The sequence below is a fragment of the Pleurodeles waltl genome, chromosome 12 (genome assembly GCF_031143425.1).
Source record: "Pleurodeles waltl isolate 20211129_DDA chromosome 12, aPleWal1.hap1.20221129, whole genome shotgun sequence".
Classification (NCBI taxonomy): Eukaryota; Metazoa; Chordata; class Amphibia; order Caudata; family Salamandridae; genus Pleurodeles; species Pleurodeles waltl.
Window position 1 is genome coordinate 527,864,634 of NC_090451.1, and position 12,358 is coordinate 527,876,991.

Consider the following 12,358-nt stretch of genomic DNA (forward strand, 5'->3'; position numbering starts at 1 on the left):
TACACCCCTCTAAGCACCTGTTTACCCTAGTGTAGACCACCTGAACCCCAAGTTCCCTATATCTTCTCAAACTTTCTCTGACAGCCTCTGCCTGTGTATACCTTCTTTCTACAAGTTTGCATTGTTCGGTACCAATTTTCTTGTCTCAAAAGAGTGGGAGAGTCCCGCTGCACAACCTCTGGGCTATATCTCTCTTTGCTTCGATGCCTCCTATGTTCACTGGGATTTTCTGGTAGCATGTGAGATCTGAGGGCCCCCCCTATGAAAATAAGTTTTAACACTGCCTTTTTGCAGTATGGGTGCTAGTGGTGCTAGGTAGTGATTGAACAGAGAGAGGGAGACTATAACTCCTTGTAGTACACCCCAAATAAGGGGTTTAGCTTTAGATCTGTAGGAATCCAGATGGATAGATTGTCACTGCCATGGGAGAAAGGAAAATATCCAGGGAAGAGCTGAACTCTATTTTGAGAAGGAGGCAAGCTGTTTCAGTAGGATAGTATAATGGATTGTCCTCAAGGCATCAATAAGGTCAAATAAAATTAGAGTACTGTTAGACCTGGAATCCTCAGAGTGGTCTACCCCCAGACTTTTTGACTTTACCTCCTGTTTCATTGCTGTATCATTTTGTTGGCCTAAAGACTCTGAGCACTTTACCACTGCTGATCAGTGCTTAAGTGCATGTGCTCCTCCCCTAAAAGCTTGATAACATTGACTTGCCCACAATTGGCATAATTATATTTACGTGTAAGTCCTTTTTCGAGTGGTGCACCCTGTACCCAGGGTATGTGAATTAAACCATCCACTTAAGTAGCTCTGTAAACATGTCTCAGGCCTGCCAATGCAGAGCCTGTGTGTGCAGTCAAACTACTACCCTGACCTGGCATTTAAAACGTCCACAAAGCCTTAATCTTCCCTTTTCTTACATTTAAGTCACCCCTAAGGTAAGCCCATAGGGCAGGGTGCCATGTAACTTAATGACAGGACATGTACTCCACAGTGCTCATGTCCTGGTAATGAAAAACTCCCCAAAGTTGTTTTTCATTACTGTGAGGCCTTCTCTGCTGCCTGTCTGGATGACATAGCTGTCTTCAGCAGATGAGAGGATCTCTCATCGCATCAACTTCTCCTGAACGGCCTGTCCTGTACTTTGCTGTTCTCATTGCATCAACCTCACCCAAGCAGCTTCTGTCCTGCTGTGCCACTCTCACTGAATTGACTTTTCACCTGAGAGCTCTCTGCCCTGCTTCATCATTTGCACTGCACTAACTTCACCAGAGTGGCTCCTTCCTCGCCACTCTCATTGCAGCAACCTCACTTGCGCTGCTCTACCCTGCTTCGCCGCTCTTGTCTTTAGCTTCACTCAAGCGGCCCCTGCACAGACCCCCCACTCGCACTTCACTAACTTCAAACATTGGTGGCTCTGACCTTGCATAGCCGCATCCTGCTCCTGGTAGGAGCACGAATACAGACATTGGACACTTGTGCTGAAGAGTCCCTGGCACCATCTTTTGACCCATTACTCTTTTCCTGCTCATTTATCGTACTACCTTCACTCTTCAAAGCCTATCATATTGAACCTGAAAATATCTAGATAAACAAGCTTTATTTTTCTATTAACCCGTGTGAAGTCTCTTTCTGTGATGTACCTCTTATGATTATTTTATGTGTAGCACAAGTCCTTTTCACATTGCCTCCTAAGTTAGGCCTGCCTGCTGTGTGCCAAGCTACAAGATGGTGAACACAGCTAATTTATGATGTGTCATTGACTTTACACTGACTAGAACTGCGGGCCACACTTGGACAGGGTGCATACCTCTGCCAACTAGAGACCCGGTTTCTAACAAGTCCCCTTGGCTTCTTCATCAACCATGATTCTTAAGTCCTCCATAACAGAAGTGGTCACTAGCTTGGGGCCTCTGAGTTCTAAAACCAGCTTGAGAAATCTGTAAACAGTCATTATTTTCAATTTGATTTTGTAGTTGCCTGATGACTACTTTTTCAGTTGGCTTTGAAGTAAACAGTAGAATGGATATCATTCTGAAATATTTGAGGTCTGAGCAGTTCCAATTATGTTTTGTTATTGATGGGGGTATTATTGAGTGTTTCAATTGTTCATGGGAGATGGCCAGTTAGGCAGAAGCACTTAATATTGCTGTCAGCTGTGCACGAAAGAGCACATTCCTTCCCATCATGTGTGAGTGCCTCAAAATCCAGGGATACTGGCGATTGATTACAAAAAGATAAAATGATGCCATGAACACCACCTATGATCACAGAGTTTGATTGCAAAAAGGTTAAAAGATGCTATATACATCACCATTGGTCAGAGCCTCCCTGGTACTGTTGAGGATATGGTAATATACAGTCATAAACAGCTTTAAGAAATTGTTAATACACATGGGGATATGTTGTGGCTAGGTGGGGCAGTGCTCAGAGGTGGGGGCAGTGTGTTACCTTGATCATAAAGGACTGGCGATAGGGGTATGGATCTGTGCATGGCTGTGTAAAAGATGGTTTACAGGGAACTAGGATGTTCCAAAAACTTTTTAGATGATATGGGGGTGGGTGGATGATGTATGGTGAATTAGATGCATGGCCAAAAGAGCATCTGTGGGCTTGTTTTAACCTGTGAGCCTGGGGGTCGATGGGAGCCACCTGTTTACTGTGACCCCTGTACCCAAACTCCCCTCCCCCTCCATCCCCCTGGATTTCTACCAGGACTGATAAATTATGCAAAAGAATACTCGTAAATATGCTACCACTGGGGGTGTTTCCAAATCAGACAATGTTACAAGGGATGTTACTTGAAAAAAACTATTAAAATCTATTTTGTACACAATTGATGCCATGTTATAATAGAGTTTACCACTAATTTTCTTCCAGTCTAATGTTGATAGTGGATCTATTGGTGACCCATAAGGTCAACATTTGTTTAATAGAATGATGCAGTGATGTACAGCAATGGGATCAAGAATGTCCAAGGATTTAGCAAATATAGAGAAAGTACGCAACTGCACTGTCAAATTAGTCTCTGATATTTTGAATTTTTGCTGTGAAAAGGTCAGTTAAGTTCTCAACTAGATCTTGCGCTGTGAGAGTAAATTACTAGTGAGAACATTTTCTTAGGAGGAGTTACTGACAGACAGAATTTTTTCCCAAATAAAACTCCTGTTTAGCTTGTCCGATAAGAAATGTATAGTTACATATTTGGAGTGTGTGTCTTGTACTGTCTCCTGCATCATGAGATTTTCTCCAGTATCTTTCCAAATCTCTCTTCAGTTTATAGATCTGGTATAAACCACTTGGTAGTGATGTAATTGGGGTTCAGGGTTTTAATTTGCCCCAAAATGATTTGAGCCGCAATAGTAATGTGTTGATAAAACTGCCCAGTCATTCCAGATGGGTTTAACTTGTTCCGTAGTGAGAAAATGCTTTGTGAGAAGTCTGGATGTGTGGTTAATGCAGCCATTTTACAATTTCTCCAAGGTCTTATAAGCCAGAGTGTTATTGACTGAACTGGTATTTGTTTCTATCGGTGAAGGTTTCAAAGCTATGGTGAATGAAACTAGGAAATGGTCAGACCAGCGAGTATTTACAGCATTATGGAACCTAACAAAATCAAGTGAAGAAATAAGAATGACTAACTGGTTTCCAGGCTTTTGGGTGTGGATGGTCACCTGTTGAGCAAGACCTAAGTTTATGGAAGTTATAATTGAGAGGGTTAGAAAGTCAAATATAGACTCACCTCAAACATTAGAATCTCCTAACACATTAAAGCTAGGAAAACAAATTTGGCTGGTAAATACGTTTCCTCGAAGCACTCAAGGAGGACATGTACATGCAAAGGAGAGTGATAAGTGAAACATGTAAAGTATATTAGTGTTTAATTCTAGATACAAAAATATCTTGCCCTGGGAATTGTGTAGAGGGAAGGGTATGCGTTTCTTTTACTTTTTACTTAAAAATAATAGTATACCACCTCCTTACCTTGATCGCACAGACCCACACACATGACAAAGAACAACCTGTTATGCATCCTGCAAACACATTTGATCAGAATGAAATCATGTGCCTTATGACCTTCAGGGCAGAACTTTGACACATCCAGTATCATGCTGTACTCCACAGGTTATGGATCAGCCTTCCTCAGTGAGGCTTAAATAGACCTGATATTCTAGAGGGCAATAAAGGACATTAGCGCAACAGCCTATGCTACTACTGCACAAAGGTTCACAAAACAAGTTTTCCTTTTTATTTGCATTTGTATGGTTATGGCTTGGGTTTTACTATGTCTGTCGGCAGTTTGAAGTTTTTCCTGGTGACAGCTTTCATCTTTGTCACCTTATTTTTCAGATGTTATGCAAACATTCTATTCCCAACTAGAGGCATCTTCACTACACTAAATTCATTGTAGGCTCAGGTTTTCTTTCACACTTTGTCACCAAACCTATAATCAATATCTTTGTCGCATTTTTCTTAGATTCTGCAAATGATCAAAGGATATGATGCTCACAATATTTTGCTGTTGCCACCCCGTCAACCGGGTGAGAAGTTGCCCCCAGAGCTTCTGGAGTACTGTGAAGAACAGAAAAAGATACAGGAAGAACAAGCAAAGGCCAGGCAGATCGACAACTTAAATCATGAAAGTGGTGAGGAAATGCTTTTTATAGTGAAGACGTTTCAATTATGGTGCTTTCCCAGTAGCTCCATGTACGTTCTTTTGCTCTGACTCCTTTCTCTTTTAGAAACATTTCACAACAAAGTCAAAAAAGCCCCACTTGTTTAGGCATATGTGTGCCATTCACGAGAATCCACAGCTGTATGCCAAGGAAATCTAGGATTTTCATAGTTTTCCTCATGTATGTTTGCATTCCTTAATCCTTCATGTTTGGAAATTGCCTATAGAATTTCTAGAATGTAAAAGGTTTAGGAAAACATTAATTTACAAAAAGGTTATTTTTCTGTTCATCTCAAAAGTAGTTTTCAGTTTGAAGGCTTTCATTCTTCCACATCCAAGGTAAACAAGATGTCCAAATATAATTGCATATAAGTGTTTAATGTGCACAACAAATATTGGTGAGTACCCATAAAGCTATACCTTGATCTCTTTTCTCTACATTTAAATACATGGCCTCTTCCCAGCTTTAACCCACTCACATGACAGAACCCATACCACTGTTACTGATATCTTTGTAGTGAAAACCTAGTCATAATTTGGATTTTGTGTGCAGTCTACATTGTTTCCGAAGGATTTGTCTGAATTGCACTTTGTCAAACCCCATTCGGGTTGGGCTACAAGGCAGACGGGTAGTGCTGGTTCCCAGCCTGATAGATGAGGTTATTTGTCACTGAATTTGTACTGGGGTTCATCCTATCAAGGCTTGCAAACTGGGCCAAGTGAAAACCTACTCATGCTTGATTCTCAGGGTAGTCATGGTGAGCAGTGATAGACGTCACAAGTTTCTCATAGAAACACTGAGGGAGAACAAGCTCAGAATTTCACAATCAAATTGAATACACTATGGCCCTCATTACAACCCTGGTGGACGGTGCAATAAGGGCGGTAAGACCGCAAACAGGCCAGCGGTTATTACCGCCTCCTTATGACATTGTTGGTTTGGCATATGCCAATGTACCGCACCATCCGCCACGGCGGTAACAACTGCCAGACTGGAGACATTCTCCAGCCTGGCGGCCGTCACTAGTCCGCCGGTGGTATCAGGACCTCGCATACTGCCATGGATTTCGTGGGGTTTTGAACCGCCACGAAATCCACGGCGGTAGGCACTATCAGTGCCAGTGAATTCGTTCCCTGGCACTGATTGGGGTCTCCCCCTCTCCTGAGTCCACCCCCAACACCCATGACCCCCCTACCACCACCCAAAGGTAGTAGGACCCCCTCCCCACCCCTGCCCTCTGATCCCCATAGACCCCCTAAACATACCCCCCACACCCCTTCCACGCACGCTCACACCACTCACACACATACATGCACACATGCATATATGTAACATATCACCTACACACATTACACTTCCCGCATACATACACGCACTCACACACCCCCTCTACACACTCACACGCACACCCCCATGCACACACACACACACCACACAACATCCCCCACCACCCCACTCCCCTGACAGACGATCACCTTACCTGTGTGAGTGATCCTCCGGCAGTGAACGGGATCCACGGGGCTGCTCTGCCGCCAGCACCCCGTCACCAGAACACCGCCACGCCGAATACTGAGCTGTATTTTGGTGGGCAGTGTTCTGATGATGTGGTGGTGACGGAGGAGCAGCCTCCACTACACCGCCGATCGCCAGTATGGCTGCTGGCGGCTCTCCATCCAAAAATGGGTGGAGGGTCGCCAGCATTCATAATATGGTTGGCGGAAGACCGCCAACACTGGCGGTCTTTGGCCCGGCGGAACCTCGGCGGTCTGTGAAAAAGACCGCCGAGGTTGAAATGAGGGCCTATAACTTTAATATCCAGCTCAGTGCTTGGGAGGTGTGCTGTAATCATGTGCTGTACCCGCAGTGGCTGCAAGGGAGGTCGTCCACAGCTCGTGTCAAGTGCAACTCAGCTGTCTTAGGTGCTGCTGCTTGGGCACCCAAGGCATTAATAGCCAATTTTTGGGCTGACACACAGTAAGACAGTTACAATTCAACCTGCAACGATGCACACATTCGGGTAGCAGCAGGCCTGACCTGGATCTATACACATAACAAGGCAGATGCGGCCCACCGATGGTAAATGCATACAGCAGGCAGTTGACGCCCTGACCTGAGCCGATACACATGTCACTGTAGATTCAGCCCGCCTCCAGCCGAGATACAGATGTCTGTTGTCTTTTGTGGTCCTAGGTTTGAGTCATGGAGAGAGACTGGAAAACCCTCTGCACAAGGGGTTGCTCCTGGCTTTGATTTTTCAGGCAGTCTGCTTCATCTGAATGTTTCTCAGGCCAGGAAAACCCTGGGGTTCTTCTCCTGCACAGTCTTTACTCCTGGGGGCCAGCCGGATTCCTTCCCTCTCCCGGCAGGCAGGCAGGCTTCTCAGAACTAGGTAGACCCTCAGTTCTTCAAGAAGAAAATGCAGATTTCAGGTGATGTCCTCTCACGTTAGGGAGACTGACTGTCAGGCAGACACCAACCATACATACACGGAAGAGTAGTCTGTGTAGCACCACCTTCCTTGGTTGGGAAGAGCTTGGAAATGGAACTAAGTGGGATGGTTTGGATTGCACATGTATGCACCTTTTCTATATAGGAGATGTGGATCCGCTGCCCTTAACCTCAGAACCAGTGTTGGGTAGGTTATCTTGCAGTTGACCTTCTTAGACTAGTTTCCAGACCCAGCCATTATGTAAAGTGATGCTTTTCGCAGCCGGTAGCACTGGGGCGGTCTCCAAACTGGAGAACCTACAACATGAGCACAACGAAGTGTACGTTTTCTTCACCTGACTGTCATCAGCTTCTCTGTAGCATTAACTGGTGAAAGGCAAAATAGCAGACCTAACCCAGAAACTTCCTGCCTTACACAGTAGAAACTGCAGTCGTACCCCTCACCATTGCCATATGTCAAACGGCAGTGCTCAGGAAGGACAAATCTGCAGCCCCTTCATAACAAAGGTGTTCATGAAATGTCTGAATTTTCTCCCTCTGGCCAAAAGATACAGTAAATATGCATCTGCCCTCTGGAGAAGATGTCCTTATCCTCCATTTTGTGCCATGGCAAACCAGGGGCATCTTGGAAGGGTCCCACTAGTTTTAGTACTCCTGTTCTTACACATACAGAGTCACATGCATATTCCATTCTTTTGTGACATACACAGAAAATATCAGCACAAGGTTCTACGTATTCACAAAACAGTGGAAATGTATACAAGAGGACCAATAGGCAACACTCTCACTGACTCAGGAAAAAGGTCTTATCAAACTGTCAATCTCAAAATACAGTATGGTGTTGTAGGAGGCTGGCTCTGTATATACTATTTCAAAATGAGATAGAGTGTGCACAGAGTCCATGGGTTCCCCAGAGGCTTAACAGAGGCTAAAGTCGATAATACTAATGCTCTCTTTTGTGGTAGTGTGGTTGAAGAGTTAGGCTTATTAGAGGGTAGTGCAAATCATTTGTTGTACACCCGCAGACAATGGAAGAAGTACACACTCAATGACTTAACTCCAAACCAATGGTTTTTATATAGCAAAAATACATTTTCTCAATTTATTTTTAGGACCACAAGATTCAAGTTTCAGGTAAGTACTTTGATAGATTCGTATTTCACACATGTATCAACAGTACTTTGTTTGAAATTGAAAGTTAAACAGTTCTTGAATTATTGGCAATAATCTGTTTTAAAACGGACACAGTGCAATTTTCAGAAACAGTTCCTGGGTGGAAGAAATGTTAGTTCGTTTTGCAGGTAAGTACAATACCTCAGCTGTGGTATAGTGCACTCTGCCTAAGGGCTGTAAGGCCTGCAAGGCCTGCTAGAGGGGTGACTTACCTATCCCACAGGCAGTGGTTTGTAGGCTTTCACTCTGAGACGAGTGCCATGTCGACTTTGTCTTTTTCTCCCCACCGGCACAAACAGGCGCTACATAGGCAGTGTACATTTGCTTGGTGAGGGTTCCCCAGGGTGGCATAGTACATGCCTTAGCCCTTGGGAACCTTTCATGGCCATGGGGCCCTTGGTTCCATGGGTACCTTTTACAAGGGACTTAACTGTGTGCCAGGGCTGTGCCAATTGTGGAAACAAAGGTACACTTTTAGGGAAAGAACACTGATGCTGGGGCCTGGTTAGCAGGATCCCAGCACACTTTCAATCAAAGTTAGCATCAACACTAGGCACAAAGTGTGTGGGGGGGGTAACCATGTCAACAGTGGCACTTTCCTACAGGTGCCGTCACCACTTTACAAGATATACCGAAGATTGGGACTTTACTCCTCTGTCCACTATACAATTATGCTTGGCATGCCCCTTCAGGTAACAAGACACGTCCTGGACCTCATATTGTCAGGGATTGGCCTAGGCCTCCGCACACATGATAGATTAGCATGATGCCAAGGCCAACACAAAAGTCAGGATACAAGATCAAAATGCAGTCCTGGCCCAGGGAACACACCTGTAAGCTGTGGAGGGGCCATTGCTGCCCCAAATCATGTTGTGGTTAATTATCTGAAACGTAATCAAAATATCTTTGAAACAAGAGCTGTCTGTAGCCCCTCTTACTACCAGGTACACACTAATGCCTTTTATCATGTGAAGGACTGCAGAGATTTCTTCCTGTGTTTTCCGATCTGTCTTTATAAAGCTCTCCCTGTGGGAGATGTTCTTCCTTCATTGCTCTACCTCATGGGCAGGTAGTGGATTGAGTTTTCTCTCAAGGTAATGAAGATGGACAAATGCAGCACTCCTGGTAAAAAGTGGGACTGTGAACTTGATCATAGGATCAGTGGGGAAATGGCTACCAGCAGCCACATAGCTCAGAGCCCTCCCTTTGGGGCATCCTTTTGGCAACACTAAAGGCTTGGATGGCCCTAGAAAACACTACATAAGGTAACTAAAAGAATGGGTGCAACTGAATTAACAGTCTGCATTTTTTTTATATGATATCTTGTTGCTAAAGGCTCACACAATTTGGTTGATCAAGCAGTCTTTCATTCCAGGCCTAAATATGGAGGAAAGGGAGGGTTGGTGGCTGCCAGAAACACATGCATTCTAAGTCTGACAGAGATATTTTGGGAGCAAAGTATGGAGCTGCTCATTGAAGGTTTGTTAATGAAAGTATTGAAGCCTGGAAGTCTCAGTTTCTTTAGAGCAATTCAGGTTTTTTGTTCTTACAATTCCAGGGTAATTTGGTAAGCAACATGTCAATTTTTGTAAAGAAGGTGTCTGAGAGGTACATGGGAGACATCCTGATTAGAAAGTTAATAAGGGGGGTAATGATAATGTTGATGGATTCTTTTCTTTCCCACCAAGTAATGAACGTGGTTGACCAATTGTCTAGGATATCTTTATTGCTTTCTTATTTCGATCAATAGAGTCTTTAAGGCTGTGGGTGAACCAGATACCCAGGTAATTTATCTTAACCAGGGCCCATGGGTGTCCATAAGCGCTGGTGTGTGAACTGTTACAGTGCACGTTGAGACAGAGGATCTCAGTCTTTTCATTGTCAAGGCAGTAGCTTGACATTTTAGAGTACCTGTTAATGGTGGATATAATGTGAGGTTGGGCTGAGATCATCTGGGTGATAAATAGGAGTTTGTCATCCCTATAGACGGCTAATTTCTGTGGGCCTGCAGAGAAGGGGACACCTGGAATGAGAGGATTCTCAGTTAGTAGGAACCAGCAGGGGGGGAGAGGGCATCCTCGTAGGGTCCCTTGTTAGAGGTGAAAGGAGTTAGTCAACTTTCCATTGATGTTTATTCTGGCTTTAGGCTGTTTGTATAGAGCATGGATCATCCTGGATAAGGCAGGGCCAAAATTTAAGGAGGTAAGTGTGGCTTTAAAGAAGGCCCACCATACGTTATCCAAGGCCTTCTGTGCATCTAATGCTATCGTGCAGGCAGGTTGGTGGCTGTTGTAGATGCTAGGCTATTTCAATGCTGTGGCTGAAGAGTCTGATGTTATCTGCACTGAATTGAATCTCCCTTTGATAAATCCATATCGTGAAGGATGTATTATGCTTTAATGGATGGGCTCCTTTCTAAGAGCTAAAATGTTTGGGTATATTTTGCAATCTGTGTTTGAGGGATATGGGGCAATAGTTTTTGGGGTTGGATAGGTATTTCTCTTTTTCGGGAATAACTATTATGGTTGCCTCTGTGGCAGAGCCCTCTATGGAGCCAGTGGAGGAGAAGTGGGCAAATAAATCTTCTAGGGGAGCAATTTGGGAAGTGCCCCAGGTTTGGTAGAATGAGGCCAGGAATCTGTCTGAGCCCCGTAGCCTTCCTGGTTTTCATTTTTTTAATAGAATCTATGATATCCCCATGAGAAATTGGTTGTTCTAGTGATTGTTTTGGTTATTCATCTACTTTTGTGCTGTAAATTTTGGTAATGTAATTCAGGCATGTTTTATAGGGTGTGCTATTGCTTTTGGAATTGAGAGTATGGTAGAAATTTTTGAAGGTGTTTAGAATGTCTTTCTCATTTGTCAAATGCCCTGTTCATTGGTTATAGAGGTTACACTCGTTTTCTGACAGGTCTGTTTGAAATACGACACGCATATCTTGCCAGGTTTATTACGGCCGCAAAAGCTGATGCCTTTATATTTTTGTACTACTAGGTGTGCTTTGTTAGTCAGTTTTTTGTTGTATTCATCTGAGTTTTATTCAGATTGTGCAATTGTTTTTGTCTTTGGAGCGTTTGTGGTCTTTCTCTAGTGCTTTTATATTTAGTATTAGTTAGTTGAGGGTTTTGTAGTCTAGCATGTTTTTCTTTGACATAAGTTTAATCATATGCCACTGGATGGTGCATTTTAGGGCATCCCAGTTGGTTTGTTGGTTCATAACTGTAATTTCAGTGTTGTCCTTCTGTAATTTGGTGAAGAGGCATCTTCTTTCAGGACCCACTTCTGGGGTCAAGATATGGAGGCCAGATATTTTTTGAGGTAAGGGTAATCAGTCGGTTGTTTTGTTGATGGTTGAAGCAAATGATAGGTCCCCAACTGCTTATTTTTTAGGAGAATTGCCTCTTTCAGGGCTACTTTGGTTTCTTGTAAGAGTATGCGGCTCCCTTGTGTTTGTGGGTGTAGTATAGTATTTCTTTGGCATTTGGTTTGGTGGTTTAGACCCTTGACATTGAGGAAGAGTACTTTTATCTTGTGCATTTTAGCGGGAGGTGGGTCCTCGCGTCTATGTAACCGGGAGAGTGCCAGCTGGTGTTAGCTGGTGAGGCGGGGATAGGGATGAGGGGGGAATGAAAATTTTGAAGGGATGGGTTAGCGGAGGAGTGAGGGAGTGGGGAAGGGGGAAAAGGCAAGGGATAGAGAGGAGCGAAAGGAAAAAGTAGATTGGCACAGCAGAGAACAATAAGGAACGTAGATAGCACAAAAAAGGAAAGAAATAGATAGTATAGAGATGAATTAAATATTGGAGCTGCAAATTTACATACCCTGGAGAGGTATCCCAGGAGTCCTATCTGAGGATAGGCGATGGAGGCCATGAGTGGTCAAGCCTAAGTCCAGAATGCAGAGTTGCTGTGCCCTATATTAGATTGGGGCATGTATTAGGATTCACTGCTATGTCTAGGTATGGTTGAATGTATGTGGTGGTTGGAGTGCCTGGCGTTGAATCCAAAGTAAGTATATTGCATATTGGTGGCATAAACCTTCCGCAATACCGGAAATAC

At 43.9% G+C, this 12,358-nt stretch overlaps 1 protein-coding gene across 2 annotated transcripts in view; it reads left to right on the top strand.

Moving 5' to 3' along the window:
* Window positions 1-12,358, top strand: part of HYDIN (HYDIN axonemal central pair apparatus protein) — a 2,122,366-nt gene that overhangs the window by 1,250,830 nt on the left and 859,178 nt on the right. For both annotated transcript variants that reach the window (XM_069217473.1, XM_069217472.1), the window contains one exon: window positions 4,481-4,649. In XM_069217473.1, the coding sequence (XP_069073574.1) occupies window positions 4,481-4,649 (169 nt within the window). The remainder of the gene's footprint in view (window positions 1-4,480; window positions 4,650-12,358) is intronic.